The 21982-nt window shown below is 41.3% G+C and overlaps 1 protein-coding gene across 1 annotated transcript in view; it reads left to right on the top strand.

The window, feature by feature from the left end:
* The window catches only part of Papss2 (3'-phosphoadenosine 5'-phosphosulfate synthase 2), a 71755-nt gene that overhangs the window by 23462 nt on the left and 26311 nt on the right, over positions 1–21982 (top strand). The window contains exon 2 of the mRNA XM_048338754.1: positions 20963–21080. Within this exon, the coding sequence (XP_048194711.1) occupies positions 20963–21080 (118 nt within the window). The remainder of the gene's footprint in view (positions 1–20962; positions 21081–21982) is intronic.

Below are 21982 nucleotides of genomic sequence, written 5' to 3'. Positions count from 1 at the left end.
GAAGCCAGGGACAGTGCTCAGGCCCTGAGTCCAAGGCCCAGGACTGGCCAAAAAAAAAAACAAAACAAATAGTGTGGTATTTCTGAACAACAATTTTATCAACTGTATCATGATCATCAAAAATTACAAAAGCGAGCTGGGGATGTGGCCTAGTGGGCAAGAGTGCTTGCCTCGTATACATGAGGCCCTGGGTTCGATTCCCCAGCACCACATATACAGAAAATGGCCAGAAGTGGCACTGTGGCTCAAGTGGCAGAGTGCTAGCCTTGAGCAAGAAGCAGCCAGGGACAGTGCTCAGGCCCTGAGACCAAGCCCCAGGACTGGCCAAAAAAAAAAAAGAAAAAAAAAAAGTTACAAAAGCAAATCCTCTCTTTTTTCCACTCTGCCTGTCTTCCATAACTTCTATGGTTTCAATCTTGCCAAATTTTTCAAAGTAGTCTCTCAAATTATATTCTTCTGTATCTTCTTTAATACCACCAACAAAAATTTTCTTCACTGTTAAATGGGCTCTTGGCTTCACAGAATCCTCTCTAGAAACTGCTCTCTTTGGTTCTACAACACGTCCATCAACCTTGTGGGGTCTAGCACACATGGCTGCATCCACCTCTTCAACACAAGAGTAAGTCACAAAACCAAAGCCCCTGGAACGTTTTGTCTGAGGATCTCTCATTACCACACAGTCCGTGAGTGTGCCCCATTTCTCAAAATGTTCTCTTAAACTATCATCTGTAGTTTCAAAGCTCAGACCACCGATAAACAGCTTCCGCAGCTGTTCTGGGTCCTTTGGATCATGGCCCTCCATTTTGAGACTGGACTCGCCTCCAACTCAAGTTCAATATCTCCTTTCGAACTCTTACAAATAGAATTTTACATTATACAAGCTTCTGTGTACATTGTCTTTTGTTTCACGTTGTATTTGTGTGAGTTGTCCATGTTGTTTGTGGATAGTCAGAATTTGCTCTTATTGTTATATAGAACTGGGTTATTTCTTTTTTTTTTTTTTGGCCAGTCCTGGGCCTTGGACTCAGGGCCTGAGCACTGTCCCTGGCTTCTTCCCGCTCAAGGCTAGCACTCTGCCACTTGAGCCACAGCGCCACTTCTGGCCGTTTTCTGTATATGTGGTGCTGGGGAATCGAACCTAGGGCCTCCTGTATCCGAGGCAGGCACTCTTGCCACTAGGCTATATCCCCAGCCCAGAACTGGGTTATTTCTTTCTCTCTCTCTCTCTCTCTTTCTTTCCTCCTTTCTCTCTTTCCTTCCTTCCTTTTTTCTTTCCTTCTTCCTCTCTCTCTGTCCTCCCTCCCTTCCTTCCTCCCTCCCTTCCTCCCTCCCTCCCTCTCTCTCTCGCTCCTTCTCTTTCTTTCTCTGTTTCTTTCTTTCTTTCTTTCTTTCTTTCTTTCTTTCTTTCTTTCTTTCTTTCTTTCTTTCCTTCTTTCTTTCTTTCTTTCTTTCTTTCTCTCTCTCTCTCTCTTTCTTTCTTTCTTTCTTCCTTCCTTTCTTTCTTTCTTTCTTTCCCAGTTGTGGGGCTTGAACTCAGAGCTTGGACACTGTCCTGAGCTCTGTTGCTCAAGACTAGTGTTCTACCACTTAGAGCCACAGTGTGACTTCCAGTTTTCTGGTAGTTTAATTGAAGATAAGAGTCTCATGGGGACTTTTCGGCCTGGGCTGGCTTTGAACTGCGATCCTTAGATCTCAGCTTCTTGAGTAACTAGGATTACAGATGTGAGCCACCAGCACCTGGCTAGAACTGGTTTTTAACGGGGGTGGTTCTGCCCCTTGAGGGGAAGTTTGGTAGTGTTTAGAAACACTGGTGTTGGGAAGAGGCTGCTGCTAACCTTCCTATAATTATCAGGTTCAAAATATCAACAGTGTTGAACTTGAATTATCTGTCTATGTAGTGTTCTACTCTATGAATAAATCATAGTTTATTATCTGTGTATTTCTTGGAGCCTCAGCTTGACATTCATGAACATTAAATAACTCAGTTCTGGCTTTGAAATTCTTGGAACAGCTCATCAGACTAAAGAGCCTGCAAACAGCTGAGTGTGTTGCCATCCCAGCACCAGGAGGCTGAGGCAGGAGATCTCAAGTTTGAGATCAGCCTGGCCTATATAGCTAGACAATCTCTCAAAACAAGAAGAGTCTTTATGGTTAGATCAACTGTTAGAATTTAAATGAATTATTGTATGTGGTATTTTTCATAGACACAGTCATGTGTCTTGAGACTGCTACAAGAATTTTGAAGATATTATAAATGAAAGAAGTAAGAGGGACTGGGAATTTGGCCTAGTGGCAAGAGTGCTTGCCTTATACATGAAGCCCTGGGTTCGATTCCCCAGCACCACATATATAGAAAACGGCCAGAAGTGGCTCTGTGGCTCAAGTGGCAGAGTGCTAGCCTTAAGCAAAAAGCAGCCAGGGACGGTGCTCAGGCCCTGAGTCTAAGACCCAGGACTGGCAAAAAAAAAAAAAAAGGAAAAGAAAGAAAGAAGACTAGCTCAAGGTTTTCATCAAAGAATGAAAGAACTTAAAAACAGTTTTGCTGATGAATAATTTACATACCACAAAAGTCATCCACCTTAACTGGTAAATTTAAAGTTGCCCAACCGTTTCCACAATTTTAGAATGTGTCCATCACACCAAAAGTACTCTGGGACTCTTTGTAAGCATCGCCATTTCTGCCCCCAGATTATTTTCATTTCTAGATTTTCTTATAAATTTAATAATGCAACATGCATACTTCTATTTTGACATCTGTTACTTCAGAGTTCACCATATTGGGCAAGTATCTGAACCTCATTCCTATTTATAACTGAATAGGATTCCATTGTATGGATATACCACATTTTAAAAGTCCATTTATAGGTTGATGGACATTGAGTTGTTTCCACTTGGGGGCTAGTATGAGGGCAGTACATGAAGGATTTTGGAGCAAAGCTAGGTAAATGGCTAATTCAAGTAGGTCTTTCCAGGAAGGACCATGATACTGGAATGATGGTTCATGTCATTCTCGGTGTTTCCTCCACTAGTCAGGCCAGAGCCCTCTCCTCTCTGCCTCCCCACCATAGAAACCTAGAGATATCCAATAGAGCAGTGAATAATAGCTGTTCTTGAAATGTTTATTTGTGGGCAGCTGAGCTGCTTCTTAATCTGGGTGCTGGTTAGTTGGGCTATATTTACAAAAGTGATTGAACTCCCATGAATCAAAATGGCTATTTCAGATAAAAATAAAGTCGTTCTTTTCCATTCAATAAACTCTCATATTTTTATAACACATCTGATAAGGTGAGTTGGCTCTAAAACTCCTGCCTATAAATAATGTGACATCTTGCACAGCAGAGCAGCCAACTGTATTTGCTGCACTGGTATGAACTGTCATGACTTTTTTTTTATCATGGGGCTTGAACTTGGCCTGGGTGCTGTCCCTAAGCTCTTCAGCTCAAGGCTAGCTCTCTACCATTTGAGCCACAGCACCACTTCTGGATTTCTGGTGGTTAATTGGAGATAAGAGTCTCATGAGCTTTCCTACCTGGGCTGGCTTTGAACCGCGATCCTCAGATCTCAGCCTCCTGAGTAGCTAGCATTATAGGTGTGAGCTCCAAGCTTTGTCATGAAATTTTATATGCAGTATTTTGGTTACCAAATTTAATGGAATAAATATTTGTTGTCTTCACTGTGTGTATTCGGTGTGGCATTCGGACTTCAGAAAAGCTTAAGACTTGTATAAATAACAAAATAATTACTTTACTGTGAATATCATGTGTTTAAAATGATATTTTTATGTTGAACAGCCAGACATTTAGTTCATAATTCTATCTAACCTCAACAAATAACCTGCCCATTAGAAAAGAGCATAGGGAAGGAGAGAGAGGAAGGTGTGTGTGTGTGTGTGTGTGTGTGTGTGTGTGTGTGTGTGTGTGTGTGTGTGTATCTGTGTCTGTGTCTGTGGTGGGGGAGGAGAGGAAAAGAAAGGAAGGGAGGGGAGGGGGCAGGGAGAGAATAGGAGAGGAACCCTAAGGACTGCTTTTGTTTTATTTTCTAGTTCTTCAATTGTGGATTTCCCCTATATGCAACCTTCTCTTTAATGTTTCTGTGAAAAGAAATGTCAATGTGTAATGAAATATTCACAAATATTTATTTCTTGTTATTATTTCCAAAACCATATTCAGGTAGCAAGTATGGTTGACATGGAAAAGAAAGGCCAAGCGGTGCTCAGGTGACTAATCCTAGCTACACAGGAGGCCAAGATCTGAGGATCACGGTTCAAAGCCAGTCAGAGCAGAAAAGTCTCCATAAGACTTTTATCTCCAATTAACCACTCAAAAACTGGAAGTAGAGCTGTGGCTCAAAGTGAGTAGAGTGCTAGCCTTGAGCAAAAGAGCTTGGAGAGAATGCCCAAGCCCTACATAGGGGAAGGGGGAGGCCAGTTTCCTATCCCTGTATCAGGATCCAGTGCCAGGCAGCTTCTTGAATAGAAAGGGAGGGGTAATAGCAGGGTCACCCATTCATAACTTCCTTAACAGTTGGCTGTGAAATACTCTGTCTCAAACCTTTCCCTGGCCCTCAGAGAGCTTTGCAGAAGAGTATTGGGTGTGGCAGAATGTTACTGGCTTCTGATGTGAAAGGAGAAAGCTTGGGAGAGGCCACACCTCCTTCTGTCAGAGATCAGATACTCTCCAGGCCTGGAGGGCAAACCAGGCACAGGGTTTCTTACTCTGCAAAATCAGAATTTTGACAGCCTTTGAGTCTGTGTAGATGATTACGTTTAAGTGACAAAAGTAGTTGTGTATTTATGAATTTACAACTTAAAAATGTTCCCTTTCCTAATGGCATCGTATTTTTAAATGTGCAGCGTGTCTCCACAGAACTCTGTCCATTCCTTCCACACACTCCTTTCCACTATGGAATACGTGGCTGGCTGTGCCAGTCAGGAAGAGAATGGCAAATTTCCAAAAAAAAAAAAAAAAAGCCTCTATTACTCATTGGTTGGTCGAGGGGGAGGATGCAGCTGTTTAAAATCTCTGAATTCAATGGCTCTGCAGTGTGAACTAGCCTTCTCCCCCCTCTCCCCACCCAAAGTGTCCATATAGCCCTCTCACCTCACACTCGCTTGCTTACTCACCTTCCTTCTTGGATTCTTTCTCCTGTAGCTGCCTACTCTTAGCCAGCACATAGCTCATGTCAAGGTAATGTGTGGGAGCTGAATGTTCTTAATATCGAGTCTTAGGTCTTGGAGGAAATTATCTAAACTCGGAAAAATTATTATGTCTGCAATTTTAAAACTTGTTATAAAAGGTAGATGCTTGGGCTGCATGTGTTGTACTCCCATAATGCAATTTGTTTTAGCAGTATGAAGACTGAAGCAAGACCAGACTGACACACAGAAGGATGTTCCCTTCTAAAACAATTCCCAAGAAAGCATTTTATCAGTGGGGAATAGAGGCACATCCTCATTGTTCAGGAAGTCTATGTAATAAATGCAAAACCTTTAGTAATACCTTTAGTAGCATGCCAGATAAAACAAAGGAGGTCCAATTAAATTTGAATTTTAGACAAATGAATACATTTGTAGTATTTATTATGTCCCAAATATAGCATGGAACATATTCCATTTTTATTCATTAAATCTGGCAAGTTAGGTTTGTTCTTTTTTTTTTTAACTACTTTTCCCACACACAGGTTGAATAATTAATACTTGCCAAGTGCTTCTGGCACAGAAGTTAGATTCAGAGTGGCCCTGGGAACTGCAAACTTTCTTTCTTTCCACAGCCTCAGAGCAGAGTTTTTGACATATAGTTGGTGCTCAATAAACACTTTTTGAAAAAGTATAGAATATGGCGAATTTAGAGTTTTTGTATTGTTTGGTGTTGATGAGTTTCTTTTGGTGGTACTGGGATTTGATCTTGGGGCCTTGACATTGCTAGACCAGTGGTCTACCACTTGAACCCTTTTTGAGTTGGTTGTTTTTGAGATGGGGCCATGTTTATGCCCAGGCCAGCCTGGACAGAGATCCTCCTATTTGTGCTTTTCTGAGTAGTAGGATGACATGTTTACACCCATCAGTAGAGACTTGTGAACATTTGGCCTGGGCTGGCTTCAAGCCTCTCCAAGAAGCTAGGAGTATGGTCTTCAGCCACACTGCCTTGCTAAATGTAATTATGTTTATAACATAGGTAGAACTGCAAGTTCATATATATATATATATATATATATCAGTATTATATATAATATATTATATATATTATATATATATCAGTATTATCTTATTTCGAATATTAACAGGTTAATTCACTTAATAGACTAGCCCACTTAGGTAAAACATTCAGTTATGAAATAGATTACTCAACAAGTAACTACTTCAACAAGAAGTTATGCTTTGCTCAGTGCCTAAATAAGTCTTATCTGAATTTGATGTAATCTTTTTAATGACCTAATTTAAAGTGCTCTACTAGATACAATGCTGCCTACCTTTTAAAATACACACTTGAATCCTAAAGTTTCAATTAAGACCTTTAATCGATTAATACCCTTGTTTCTAGCAGAATTCAATGTCATCAAATGAAATTAGATATGCATTGGCTGCTCAGGTAAAACCTGGAACATTACTATAAAGTGACAATTACTATAAGTTTTAGTTTCTGCTAAGCAATTTATAATTTATGGTAATACTCTCATTTGTGATAGCATTATATACAAGGCTAATTAACATACAATATTTTCAGTACAAAACTTTAAAATTAGAAATGCCAGGTTAATCTGGTCAAGATGGCTCATACCCATCTTCCTACCATTCCAAGGATTGATGCTGATGCAGAAGGATCACAAGTTCAAAACCTGCCTAGGTTACATGGTAGACACCACCTCAAAAATACAGAAAAGAAAGAAATGGAAGAGAAGTATATGAAAAGGTATCACAATTGGAAGAAAAAAAGAGCAATTATTAGTTGTTTCTGTTTTTTACTGCAGTGTTTCTTCGTAATAGGACAAACCTGAGCAAAGGGAAGCCCTGAGGCTGACAAAATGACTTAAACTATTATCATTACCTTTACCATTGTAAAGTTAATATAATAGGATATAATTAATATAATAGGATATAATTTCACTATTAGTAGTTATGACTATTTTAATGAACATTGTCACTATTTTTAGTGGCTGGGCCCTATGGTATTTTGTGTACATCTTCTCAGGTGATCTTCATAGACAGCCACTGTCCCTAAGAATAAATGAAGGAACAGAGGGATGAGTAAAGCACACAGTTGGCTGCTGGGAACTAGGAGGTTAAAGCACCTATCATTCCAATATTGGTGCTCTGGATTCTTCTATCTCAGGAGAACATCTATCACATCAAGAGTGTGTGGGTGGGGCCAGAGCCTCTGTCAGGGTGTGCAGTGATTTGTGCTAATGTTGCTGAACTCATCATACAATGCTAACAAGTACAGTACTCCCAAATCTGCAGCCCAGCTGAGATTTTCTGCAAAGTAACAATTACTATAGTTTTTGAGCTGTATTTTTCTTCTAAGGAATTTATAATTCATACTAATACCTTCAATACCATACAATAATTTTCCATCTTATAACTTAGGCACATGGAATCTCATTGTTAGAACCAATTTTATTATTTGCGAACTATAATGATCAAATACAAATAAATGTAATATAATTATGAGTTTATTAAATCACAGAATTGAAGATAATACTTTAAGCACATCATTTATAATTGAGATTACACACGTTTTATTTTCTTCAGAGGAAAAGCCTGAAAAACTATGCAAATTGCTGAGGAATAAAAATTTTCTGAGGGGGCTGGGGATATGGCCTAGTGGCAAGAGTGCTTGCCTTGTATACATGAGGCCCTGGGTTCGATTCCCCAGCACCACATATACAGAAAATGGGCAGAAGTGGCGCTGTGGCTCAAGTGGCAGAGTGCTAGCCTTGAGCAAGAAGCAGCCAGGGACAGTGCTCAGGCCCTGAGTTCAAGGCCCAGGACGGGCCAAAAAAAAATTTTTTTTTCTGAGGAGGGAGAGAAAAATGAGGGAGGAGGTAACAAGTGTTATGAGAAGTGTACTCATTATGTATGTAACTGTAACCCCTCTGTACATCACCTTGACAATAAAATTAAATTTGAATTTTTTTTTTCCTGAGGAAATACTCTTCCTTCTTTCCTTCAGCTTTTTTTTTTTTTTTTTTTTTTTTGGCCAGTCCTGGGCCTTGGACTCAGGGCCTGAGCACTGTCCCTGGCTTCTTCCCGCTCAAGGCTAGCACTCTGCCACTTGAGCCACAGCGCCGCTTCTGGCCGTTTTCTGTATATGTGGTGCTGGGGAATCGAACTTAGGGCCTCGTGTATCCGAGGCAGGCACTCTTGCCACTAGGCTATATCCCCAGCCCCTTTCCTTCAGCTTTTGTTTCCATGAAAGACTTTTTATTTCTCCATCAATTTTGATAAATAACATTACTGGATAAAATAGTGTAGGGTGGCAGTTGTTGTCTTTTAGGTCTTGAAATGATGTCTTCCATGCTGCCTTACTCCATTGAGTGTCTATGTGGAGAAATCTGTTCTTATTTTAATACACTTGTTTCTGTAAGTTACTTGCCTCCTCTCTTTTCCAGCTTTCAGTATCCTTTCTTTATTCTGTGTGTTTGGTGTCTAGAGGTGTTGCTCCTCTGATCTCTTTGAAGTTTTACATGTCTCCTTCACATGGATGACCCTCTCTTTCTCAAGGTTAAAGAAATGTTCTTCCATTACTTTGTTGAATAGTTCTTGAAAGCTTTAGTTGTTATTTCTTCTTCATCATCTATCCCCATAATTTGTAGGTTTGACTTTTTGATGGAGCCTGAGAGTTCTGGTAATTCCCCTTGGTATCTTCTAAAAGTATTTTTTTCAATGTCTTTGAATGTTTAATCTAATTTCTCTGCTTTATCAGATAGCCTGTCTTCTGTTCTATTATCTAGATGTTCAATTGAGGTTTTTACTTGGGCAGTTGAACTTTTCATTTCAAGGATTTTTATATTCTTTTCAGTGTTTCTCATCTCCTTATTAAATTCATCTCTTATGTCTTGCATTGCTTTCTTTTTTTAATTTAACTGTTGAATCATCTTGTTCACTTGATTTCTGATGTTATTTGTTCAATTTCAGTATAATTTGTGTTTGTTTGAATCCTCTTTAAACTTATCCAGTTTATTAAGCACAGTTGCTTTATTTCAGTAGCCATTCTTGACATTGTTTTGTTGAACTCATTGTTTGCACTTTCTTCCTCTTTTTTTTTCTTATTTATTGTCAAAGTGATGTACAGAGAGGTTACAGTTTTATACGTTAGGCATTGGATACATTTCTTGTAGTGTTTGTTACCTCCTCCCTCACTCCCTCCTCCCCCCTCCCTTTTTCCCTTTCCCCCATGAGTTGTTCAGTGGTTTACACCAAACAGTTTTGCAAGTATTGCTTTTGTAGTCATTTGTCTTTTTATCCTGTGTCTCTCGATTTTGGTATTCCCTTTCACTTTCCTAGTTTTAATACCAGTATATACAGTTTCCAATGTACTCAGATAAGATACAGTGATAGTGCAGGTACAACCACAGGAAGGGAATACAAGAGGATCATCAACAATAGAAGCTACGGTTTCACATGGCATGTTGAAAGTGATTACAACAGTGATATAACACTCGTTTCCATAACATGGAATTCATTTCAGTTAGCATTATCTTATGCATTCATAGGGGAATAACTATTAGGCTCTTGTGATCCTCTGCTGTGACTAGCCTAAACCTGTGCTAATTATTCCCTATGAGGGAGACCATAGAGTCCATGTTTCTTTGGGTCTGGCTCACTTCACTTAGTATAATTTTTTCCAAGTCCTTCCATTTCCTTATAAATGGGGCAATGTCATTCTTTCTAATAGAGGCATAAAATTCCATTGTGTGTATGTACTACATTTTTCTGATCCATTTGTCTAACTTTCTTCCTCTTTACTCTCACTGAAGTCTTTATTGTGACCTTATTGGTTTTTAAGGGAGATATTTTGATATCCCGCATATTTTCAGTTGATGGTTTCTTATACTTCCATAAAGTTGGGGTGATGGATTAATGATGATATATGTATTGACATAGTGGGTCCAAGTTGACAACTAGTTGATTTCAGTGCTCCAGTTACTATAGATGTGATTCTTCTCTACTCAGGGATAAGAAACTTGTTTCACAGGCTATTGCAGGTGATAAACCACAGCCTTGTATTTGTGGTAAATTCTAATGAAGATTAGCCACAGCTAGTATTCTGATTTTTTTATTTTATTTATTTTTTGTGGTCATGGGGCTTGAACTCAGGACCTGGGCACTGTCCTTGAGCTTTTCTGCTCATGGCTAGTGCTGTACCAGTTTGAGCCACAGATCCATTTCTATTTTTGTTTTTGTCTTTTTTGTTGTTGTTGTTGTTTCAATTCTGTTGGTTAATTGGAGTTAAGAGTCTCACTGGAGTTAAGAGTTTCCTGCTCAGCCTGGCTTTGAACTGCAATCCTCAGATCTCAGGAGAACTACAGGATTAAAGGCTAGGATTGCAGGCGTGAGCTACCAGCACCGGGCTCTGATTTTTTTCAGATAGATATAGAAGCTAAGATGTATCTTTATGCTCTAGGAAGGCCTTCCTTAAATTGAGTAGTAAAAAGAATAATTGTATCAGATTAACACTAAATATTTGATTGTATAAGGTACGAAAGGGTAGGCTGCTAACTTTATGTGAGAAGTTTATTGGAATGTGGAGTGAGGTAAATAGAAAATAATTTAGTTAACATTGTATGAGGTTAGGGAGTCAGATGAAATGAGAGTTGCACAAAAATATAAAAACTGGGTAACACTAGTGCTCAACAAGGAGAAAAGACAGACAGACAAAAGAAAAGAGAAAGGAAGGAAAGGAAGAAAAGAATGGAAGGAAGAGAAAAAGGAAGGAAGAAGCAAACAAAAAAAACAGAAAGCAAAACCAACCAACCACACAAACAAAACACAAATGATGTTTGGGTACTGTAGTTACTAGGTATGAGTTAGGGAATGTGGAAGAGTTATGGATGGAGGATCATGAATAGGAAAGAGTATGAATATGTAAGAAGAGTTCTACTTGTAGATATAAGAAGTGTAAAAATGGGAGAAACTGGGGCAGGGGATAAAGACTGGTTCAAGAGAAAAAATACTAAAAGACAATGGGATTCAAAATCAAAATACAAGATTAGGATGAGAGAGAATAATAGGTATATGCTAGAATGTAAAGGTTAAAAGGTAAATTGCCTTTATTCAATTTACAGAAAAGATAAACCAGTTAAACAAATACAACACTGAAAATAATTGAACCAAAGTAAAGAAGAATGACAGACATATACAACATATATGAATTTCTGGTTTTTCTTGGTTTCTGAAGGACAACAATGCTTTCTAGGGTAGAACTTACAATCACTGCTGTATCCTGGGGAGTGAGAAAATCCACCGAGCACTGTTAAAGGTGACAAATGAGTTTTATTAGTCAGTTTGCAACTGTCTTGCCCTGAGCTACCCCAGAGCTAGGAGCAGTTGCAGCCTCCAGGGGGAGGTTCTTTTCTTTCTCCTTTCCACAGGCCTCTGCAGGACTCCACTTTCCACATGGCTTTCCATGGGCATCCTCGGCCTCGGGCCTCCTCTCTCCTTGGGCCTCCGCTCTCCACGGGCCTCCGCTCTCCAAGGGCCTCTGTTCTCCATGGGCATCCGCTGCATGCTCTCTGCGTCTGCTCTGCACTCTCTGTATCTCCTCAGCACTCTCTGCATATGCTCCACACTCCGAGTCCGCTCTGGCTCCAACAGGCACCAGGCTTCAGACTTACCCACAGGCCTCAGGCTCCGGGCCCCTCCGCAGGCCTCAGGCTCTTCTCAGCTTGGCTCTGCTCTGCTTCTTTGTCCGCTCTCCTTGGGCCTCTGGCTCTCAGCAGGCTTGGCTCTGAAGGCCTCGGCTCTCTCCCGGCCCAGAGCTAGGCCTCTCCAGCCTCCGTTCTCTGCAGGCCTGGGACTCCAGCCTGCTCAGTCAGCAGGCCGGCTCTCCTGTCTGTAGGCCCCGGCTCCCCTCAGGCCTGAGGGGAACCCGGGCGCTGCTCAGCTCTACAAGGCACCTCCTGGCGCCTTGCTTTCTCTGCACCTCTTCCCTTTTCCCCAGAAATCCCACCCTCTTATAGTCTCCCAGCTGCCTGCAGTCTGGGGGGTGGGGTGGGGGGGGGGGTTCCAGTTCCTTCAACATGGGGCTGGATCCCCTCTTATGCTCCGCAGTGGGGGGTGGCAATGATGACAACATGGGGTGGGGCTTCTCGTCGTTCCCCCCTCCCCCCCCCACCAGGTTATTACATCTAGGGTAGAACTTACAGTCACTGCCCCGGTATCACTGCTCTCTGACTTAGCAGGTATTCCCAGTCCTCTGTTTCCTGGTACAGAGCTGCCCGTCCGCTTCTGCAGCCCCTGGCTTCCTGGCTGTGTTGTCATGGCCTTGTAGCCTATTCTGACCTCCCTTGACATATCGCTTATAATTGATTTATACACAAGTTGTACAATAGTGTCCTGTGATTAGTCCCTGACTGTGAGCTTGCTCCCAGAAATTTCATCAAGATGGTGATTCTCTGTCACTCTCAGGGGTACAGGAGATAAAGAACACTTTAGTTCCCCCACAGTCCAGCGTCTCATAGCAGATTAATCTCTGCCTTCCAAATCGTTTCCCATGGCTGACTTTGGTAGCTGGTTTTAGGTGTTGAAATCTTCAGATTTCCTTCCTTCAGTCAGAGATTCCAACACCAATTCAGGATTCCATGCTGCCTTTCTTCTATTGTGTTTCCTTCTCTGTAAATTCCTGAGTCTCTTTGAATTCCTTATAGTTTCTGCTTTCTTCCACTCTTCCTTACCTAAGAATTTGTTCACGTTTGCATCATTAGATTCTCATCCATATAGAGGAGATTTGAAAAATGACTTTCTATCTTTTTGTTGTTGTTTGTGTTAGTGCTAGAGATTAAACCAAGGACCTTATACCTGCTAGGCAAATGCTCTACCACCAAACTATGTCTCAGCCCAAATTTCTACCATTCTTATGACCCAGTCCTATCACAATGGCACTCATTTTCTTCAAAACTCATCATAACACATGACCTTCTGCTTTTCCCACACTAACTAAATTTATGAAATATGATAAGCATGAAAAATTAGAGAGCACTTAATATTCATTTGGTTTTGTGTGTGTGTGTGTGTGTGTGTGTGCCGGTCCTGGAATTTGAACTCGGCGCCTGGGCACTGTCCCTGAGCTTTTGTTTTGTTTTGTTTTGTTTTTGGCCAGTCCTGGGGCTTGGACTCAGGGCCTGAGCACTGTCCCTGGCTTCTTTTTGCTCAAGGCTAGCACTCTGCCACTTGAGCCACAGCGCCACTTCTGGCCATTTTCTGTATATGTGGTGCTGGGGAATCGAACCCAGGGCCTCATGTATATGAGGCAGGCACTCTTGCCACTAGGCCGTATCCCCAGCCCACGTCCCTGAGCTTTTGTGCTCATGGTATTGTATGGCAATTTGATCACAAGATACAGAGAAGCCATATTTTGAGGAGTTGAATTGGAAGTCGTTATTAGAAAGCAGGTGTCTACGTGGACTCATGTCCCAAAGATTTGCAGCTCAAATACAGTTAATACTATTAGGAAACTGAGCCGTGAGGATATTAGAGTAAAGAAAGAACAAAAATTAATCTCCACAAACCAGATAAACTCTAATGGAAGTTGAAGAGGGATGCAGTGGTGACCTGAGGAGAGTCAGGAGACAGGAGGCATGGCGTAATGGAAGCAGGGATGGAGGGGCCTAAATAGGGCCATGGTTAAGGGGCAGGGTCACAGTGACCTTGAGAATCCAAAGAGTCTTGAGAGTTCATGGTACAGACCTGGCTTCCAGTTCAGGCACCTATAACCTGGGGGTGGAGAGTGGAATTTTACCTCTAGAGTTTTTGGGAAGTCCCTATCATCCACCAAGATGCCAGGATGGTGCCACTTAGATCCAATATCCACACTTCAATGGCTAGCAGTCCACCACTTGAGCCACACTTCCACTTCTGGCTTTTTGGTGGTTAATTCAAGATAGGAGTCTCATCATACACTTTCCTGCCTGGCCTGGCTTCAAACTGTGATCTTCAGATCTCAGCCTCCCGAGTAGATAGGATTACAGGCAAGAAGTATTGATGCCCAGCTTTATTTGGTAACTTTTAAGTCTGCAGTATTCTTGGCATGTAGATTCAAAGACAAATGTAAGTAGATCAGCCTGTACAATGTTCCCAGCTGGTGAAGTAGACAGGTGTGTTAGCAAGTGACTATAAAATTAAATGAAAGTTGTAAGAATTCGTTAGTTTGTTCTGGATTTACCTAAGCATTTAAATTGTCTGAAGTACTTTGAATAACGAAATCTCCACAGTTTTTTAGGCTCTAATTCAGACCAACTGAATTAGAATTTCCTGGGGAGGGCCCTGCATTTTCAACAAATGTTCTAGGAGAACCTTAGAATGAAGTAAGTTGGGGAAACTGGTGCAAACAGGATCCTGTGGGCCCAGAGGAGGAAGTTGCTAAGTCTGTCTTTGGGTGGGAACATTAGCCAAGACTCACAGCATTGTGTAGGCCACACCTTGAAGAGTGAGTAAGCAAACAAGTGGAGAAAGAGGACGTTCCAGGTAAAGAGAATTCTAGCAATGGCCTCCCAGAAGCATAAAAGGGAATATCTTGTTCTGGAAGGGAACATGGGGCTTGTTTGTGTGATTGTGAAAAGGAGCAGATGAGCCAAATATGGTTGCAATCCCAATAATCCCAATACTCAAGATGCTGATGCTGGAGAATCATGAAGTCAAAACCAGCATAAGACACACAGTGACATTATCTTAACAAGGTGGAATTCATCCCCCTGTCATCACCCATGTATTCTGATGGTTCCCCAAACCTTGGAAGTGGGTGAAAATCATGGAGGGTCTCCAGATGAAGTTCTGTTGAAGGCCCCATTACATGAATCTTTTAGACAGAGGGACTGGCCCTCATTTTCCCTCTCCATCTAAGTTTTTGTAGTAGGTTTAGGAGTTAATTATTTTTTTTAAATACTTGTTATATGTGTACTATTACATCTTGTCAATTTATGTTTTTGTCCTTCTGATTTCTTTGCTCCGTGGCTTACTTATGGGAGGAGTTACCATATAACTTCAGGCAATTTTAAATTAGAAGTAAAATAATGAAGTCAGCCATTTTAAGAAATATGATCAGGAAGGATAAAGAATCTAGCAGTGCAGAAGCTAAAATGTGTATGAAATGTTTAGCTTTGCATGGTTTTGCTTGTTTCTAAATCTTAGAAAATTTTACTCTTAAGAAATCAGATTCAATGCTAGGTGCACACCTGTAATTCTAGCTCCTTAGAAGGCAAAGACCAGGAGGATCACAGTTCAAACTAACCCAGGGAAAAATATTAGCAAGACCCTCCACCCCACAACTGAACAAACAAACTGGGCACAGTGGCCTTGTCTGTGATCCTAGTTATACAGAAATCATAGGTAGGAAGACTGAAGTATAAGGCTGGCTCCTGGCAAAAATGTGGGACCCTGTTTAAAAAATAACTAAAACCGGGGCTGGGGATATAGCCTAGTGGCAAGAGTGCCTGCCTCGGATACACGAGGCCCTAGGTTCAATTCCCCAGCACCACATATACAGAAAACGGCCAGAAGCGGCGCTGTGGCTCAAGTGGCAGAGTGCTAGCCTTGAGCGGGAAGAAGCCAGGGACAGTGCTCAGGCCCTGAGTCCAAGGCCCAGGACTGGCCAAAAAAAAAAATAATAATAATAATAATAACTAAAACCAAACAGGTTGAAGGGGAAACTTGATTGCTAGTGGAGATCATCGGTCTAGCAAATGTGAGGCCCTGAGTTCAAACCCCAGTATCACCTTCAAAAACAGAAAAATTAGACTTTAGATTTTAGACAGTGTAGCTACTAGTAGGATATACCTCAGTTTACCTTACTAGCAACTTTACCTCAGTGTGGTACATTGTTACAGAGAAAAATAATTAATTGAAGTCCATTCCTTCTTCAGACTTTTCTAATTTTTACCTAACATCATTTTGTTGTCCAAAGATTGTATCCTACAGTACATTCAGTAGCCACCTATCCCTTATGGCTCCTTTTAGTTACAATAGTTCCTCTCTTTCCTTGGTTCTGACAGTCTTGACAGTTTTGAGGAGTATGGGTCAGGCATGCTATGCAATGCCTTCTGTTAGAGTTTTCAGGTCTATGTCAAAATTACATTAGAACTTACCTATCACAGGTCAGATATGAAGGGCCGGCCAACTTGGTGCTCCCTACCTGTCCATAGCAGATTAGCAAATGCTAGTTATTGTCCTGGTATGGCATGTGCCTTGGCTCTGTGTGTGGCAGGTTTCCACTTGGGCACATGCTCACTCAGCCGAGCACTGTACCTGTTGTGGGGAGTTGAAGTTCCAGCCAAGCAAAACATGGACTCCTGCCCTGCAGGGTGGTTCAGGGCAGTCACACATCTATGGGGCAGAAGTGGGCAGAGGACAAAGGCTGTCCCCTTATGCCATGGATTGTACCAGATGGAAACTGGAGCTAGAGGAAGTGGTGCCAAGAGCTGTATTGTTAGCATGATACATAGTGCTATGGTTGGGATAGAAAATATTCCCCAAATACCCATGTGTTAAATGCTTGGTTCCTAGCCTTTAGGGCTTTAGGGAGCCAGTGTACCTTGTAGACAGAGGAAAATGCATCATTGGAGGGCTTGCCCTTGAAGGGAATATTAGGACCCTGGCCCCTTACTCTGTTTCCTGGCCTCCATGAGATAAATATGACTCCTCTATTATGCACTTCTACTTTGATGGGCTGTGTATAGTCTAGTGAGTACCCCAGGACCAAAGGCAAAAGGGCCAAGCAACCCTGAAAGAAGGATGAGGGGCAGGACATAAACCCCACTGTGTCCTGTACCTTTAAATAAAGAGCTAAGGCCCATCCTACAGAACAGTAGTTTTTCAGATCTCTATGTGAATCACAGTGTCTAGCCTGCTTAGCTCCTGGACATTGAGCAGTAAGGACGATATTGCATATGAAAGTGAGGTTTCTATCATAGGCTCCGTAGGGCAGTACTGGAGGTTACTGCTCTCTGAAAATGGACTTTGAAATAGAGGAATGAAACACTTAATCAATGGGAAAATAATGAGTGCAACAAACAAGTTCAAATAGGGCTGAATGGGGTTGGAGTCAGAGATGCAAACAGAGTTCATGGACACTATTTGGGAAGCAGTGGAATGCAGGGAAAATTAAAATGCGTTCACTGATTGGCTCATTGGGAGGCTCACCCAGACTTGTGGTTTCCATCTTCCTCATTCCTTCAGGATTCTCCCCTTCATGACACTTGACACTCCCTTGCATGACACTCTTGCCTGTGATTCTTGGCTTAAATTTGACTCTAGTACTGCCCCACCCCACCATGAAACCATATGAAGCCTTTTCCTCAGGTTATTCTCTTCTAGTCATGCAAGGTCAAGGCTGAAGCCAAGGCTGGCCAAGACCCAGGGTATTCTAACACACCCCTTTCTGCACCACCAATAGGAGTTGGGGTGGGCCCAGCAGACATCTGGCAGCAACCCTGGCCTATGTGATTTGGCCTGGGCTCTGATAATCTCCTGAGGCTAACCTATAGCAAAGGCCATCCTTCTGGTAACACAAGTGCAAGCCCAAGTAAAGGCTGTAAGTTTAGGGTAGAAAGAAGAGGCTTCACACTGGTGCACTTCAGCTTAGGATGCTTCTTGGCTGGGCCTTACTAATCAGAGCAGCAACAGCAATAGCAATAGTCTCTGTGTGTGTGTGTGTGTGTCTGTCTGTCTGTCTGTCTGTCTGTCTTCCTGTCTCTGTGTCTCTCTGTTTTCTGTCATCTATATGGGGAACTGATTGCCCCATAGAAAATGATAGCCACTGCCTAATTTGTTCATGAGCCACACCTCCTCAGACTTGCCAGAACTCCAGTCTCTTGACTCCTAATTCTGAATCCTTAGACCTCAAACTACCAACATTTGTACAGATTAGAGGTCACCAACACTGATTAGCTTCAACACCCTACTATGTATCTGGGATTTCATTTGCTACTTTATAAACATAACTGTCTGGCTTATGAATTCTTTGCCCACTTTTCAGAGAAGGAGGGTTAAGGATATTAATGATTTGCCTGGGGTTACAGAGCAAGAAGGCTGTGAAGCAGCTTCAAAGCCACGCTTGCTGGACAAAGCCCATAGCCCTCCTACTTCTGGGCTTGCTGGGACTTTTTCTGGGCAAGAGATCTGAAAGTAAAGATTGTTGCAAGAATTTTCTGGAGGACCCAGCATAGAAGTATGCCACCAACTTTGGGTTTCTGGGCCACTGGTTGCTAAGTGACAGTATTAGACAAGATGCTGAGGTGACTGTTGCCCCTGTGAGGGCATGAGCAGTAAGCCTGCGAGGGGACACAGGCAATTGTTCCGCTATCTTGTGTTTGAGTTGTTTGTTTTCTTAAACAGAGAGAATCTCCTTTCTGACCACTTATTTTCTTTCAAAAGCTTAGAATGCCACTTGCTTTTTAGAGGAGTGTAAAGCATTCAATAGGAAAAGAAATGATCTGGGCTATTCTGCCACTTTGCAGATCAGATGTCATTCAGAACACATCTGCTTCTATTTAATTCATTTGCCTTTTGCAAAACATCAAGGATAATTTTGAAATAAATAAGAAGCAAAATATCCTGCGGGACCAAAACAACCTAATACCTGACCAGCTGAAAATATTTCGTCTTGTTTAAATATACCTAGAGTGAAAGAAGCAATGTATAAAAACCTATGGTTAAGGTGTAACTTAATCCTGCAGATGTGGCATGCATCTGCAATCTCAGCTTCTCAGGTGGCAGAGGAGGTTAAAAGCTTGAGGATAGCTTGGGGCTGTATAGTGAGACCCTGTCTGATGTTAGGTCAGTTAAAGAGCACTTACCCAGCATACATGACATCCCGGGCTCAGTCCCCATCACCACAAATAAATATTGATAAAACTATAATAGTCTGTTAGAGTAGTTCTCTCTCATGAACTGTGACATATTTTTTTGTGTGTGTACTAGTCCTGGGACTTGAACTCAGGGCCTTGCACTCTTGCTTGGCTCTTTAGCTCAAGACTGTTGCTCTATAAGTTGATCCACAGTTCCACTTCTTGCTGGTTAGTTGGAGATAAGAGTCTCACAGACTTTCCTGCCCAGGCTTCTAATTGTGATCCTCATCTTTCAACCTTCTGAGTAGCTAAGATTACAAGCGAGAGCCACTGGCTCCCTGCCCTGTGTAGTAATTTTAAGCTAGGATGGTGCATAAAATCATCTCAAAGTGCCCACAGAAGATTGACAGGGCCTGGAATTTATTCTGGATTTCTGCCTATTTAGGGGACAGGGCAGTAACCAAAATCAAAATGTAGAGAGTTCAGATGTGTGTTGTGTAAGGGGTTCATTGATGTTGCTACAGCTCACAAACTTGGATCACCTCTGTGTTAGAAATGCAGCTACCACACTCCAGCCATATACAAGTGGTTCCTAATCTGTTTGTTTAACCATCATCATAGATTCTCTCCTTTGGCCCATACGTTATTTTTTAAAGTCTGCTCCAAACTGTTTTTATTGGCTTGTTTCACATTTTAAAAAATTCTTTAGACATAGATCTTCTAGTTAGAGCTTAGACTTTGGATCACATAGTCTTGTTTTACCATATTAGGCTGATTTTATTACAACCAATTTATAGACATTTGAATTAAGCTCTAAAATATCATAAGTGGTATGGTTTAATTTCTGCTTGGGCTTTTGAAAGATGAAACCTGGGGAAAGTGGGAGCCGAGGTTAGTTCTAGTGAGGATGTCGCCTGAGTTCTCAAGGACTAATTTCTCACTAGTTGCTGCTATCTGGATGGGAGCAACAAGGACACAACTCTCAACCATTTATATTGCCACCTCGATGTACCCCTAGCTCCACAAAAATGGAGACCCTACCCTAGCCTTCCCTCCACTCCTGGAGTATTTGAATTGGTTATCTTCAAGCCCATCAGACTTGAGAAGAGCATGTGTTTATCGAAACAAACATACTACCCTAACTACCTTATAAGGTGTGTGACTTAAAGTGTTATGGAATCAAAACTATAGCATCAAAATAGTCTGACTTCAATTATAATCTCAAAGGATCATGATAGATGTTCCAGCACCGTGTTTGTTTTTAAAGTACCAAAACTAATACCTGGAGCTCTGTTTGACCATCATAGAAAAGGAGATACAGGTGGGGCACACTGTGTATGCAAGACATAATTGCATTCTAATTTTATTAGGTATTTAGCTGGTTATAGTACATGAATTAACAAGATGTTATGCAGTAACTTAAGAACAATTACTTTATGGAAATGAACACTTCTCATGAATTACATTAAGAAAACTGAGTGGAACGAAGAAAGTAGGTACATATGTTTGAAGCTATGGAAAACATATATATATATAGCTAATGGATCAGCATAGTCTGCAGGAATGAAAGAAATGTCTTAGAAAAGATAAGGGTGTCTTTTTATTTATTTATTTATTTATTTTTGGCCAGTCCTGGGCCTTGGACTCAGGGCCTGAGCACTGTCCCTGGCTTCCTTTTTGCTCAAGGCTAGCACTCTGCCACTTGAGCCACAGCACCACTTCTGGCCGTTTTCTGTATACGTGGTGCTGGGGAATCGAACCCAGGGCCTCCTGTATACGAGGCAAGCTCTCTCGCCACTAGGCCATATCCCCAGCCCCAAGGGTGTCTTTTTAAAAAAACATTTCCTACAAGCTGTTACATATTTCTGCTTTGAACTAAAAGGATTAAAATGAATTTCTATTGCTCCTGTGAATGTTTTGCATTTTAATAATCAAACATTGTGCTTGATCTTGTCTTGTTTTATAGGACCTTCAGCAGAAATCCACCAATGTGGTCTATCAAGCCCACCACGTGAGCAGGAATAAGAGAGGGCAGGTGGTTGGAACAAGGGGCGGATTTCGAGGATGTACCGTGTGGCTGACAGGTATCAACCTCTGTGTGTGTATATGTGTGTGTATTTATATATGTTATATATCAACATATCTATATTTTTATTTTTAAATTGAGGGTGTGACACAATTTGAAGAAAATTAGTATATTGTATTCACATGGCACCTGTTTAATTTAACTTTGTAGGAGGCTAAAAGTTGCCATAGAATGCCTAAATGTTAGTCTTAATTCTCCTATCAGTTTTATCAAGTTGAAGGAAGTCTGTGGTGACCAATTTCTCCTCTTTGGTGGGACATGATGGAGCAGTTGATGATGTCATCCTCTTTTAGCTCTAAGGAACTCAGTAATCTTCATGCTCATCTAAGTACTTTCACTGACATTTATGAATGGGCCTTTCCTAAAGTGGACAGCAAGCAATAGGATGCCAAGGAATGGGTAACCAAGATTTTAGATGTTTACAGACAGATATTCTTAAGTGTTTTGATATTTTGACATTCTAAAGAACGGTTTCTCTTCCTATATTCAAATCTAAGAATCTGTACAAGAAGAGCTAGAATATGGGCAAGAATGGAAAAATCCAGTTGGCCTACAATTGTCCTTCACCTATAAAAATAACTTGCCCCTACTAGTAACCCATTAAACCTTTCTTTTCTTGTGTTTTTGTAACCACAGAATGTCAAACTTAAGGGCTAATGATGTAACTGAAATTAATTAATCCCTGAGGTTCCTAAGACCCTAGTCCTGAACTGTACACCAAGTACAAGTTAGGAAATTATTTCCTGAGAATGAGTCAAGCACAGGCCCAGACTCAAAAGGAAAAGCTAAGTTCTTGGTATAGATGTAACTTTTCACCTAGAAATGAGTGTAGATGAACAATATGTTTGTCCAGCTTCTGAAATCAGTGTAGGTGTTATTTTCTGCTCATAAAGGCAAATA

This window comes from Perognathus longimembris, chromosome 2, assembly GCF_023159225.1.
Source record: "Perognathus longimembris pacificus isolate PPM17 chromosome 2, ASM2315922v1, whole genome shotgun sequence".
Classification (NCBI taxonomy): domain Eukaryota; kingdom Metazoa; phylum Chordata; class Mammalia; order Rodentia; family Heteromyidae; genus Perognathus; species Perognathus longimembris.
Note: the sequence above shows the minus strand (reverse complement) of the source record. Positions and strands in the feature narration are given on the sequence as shown.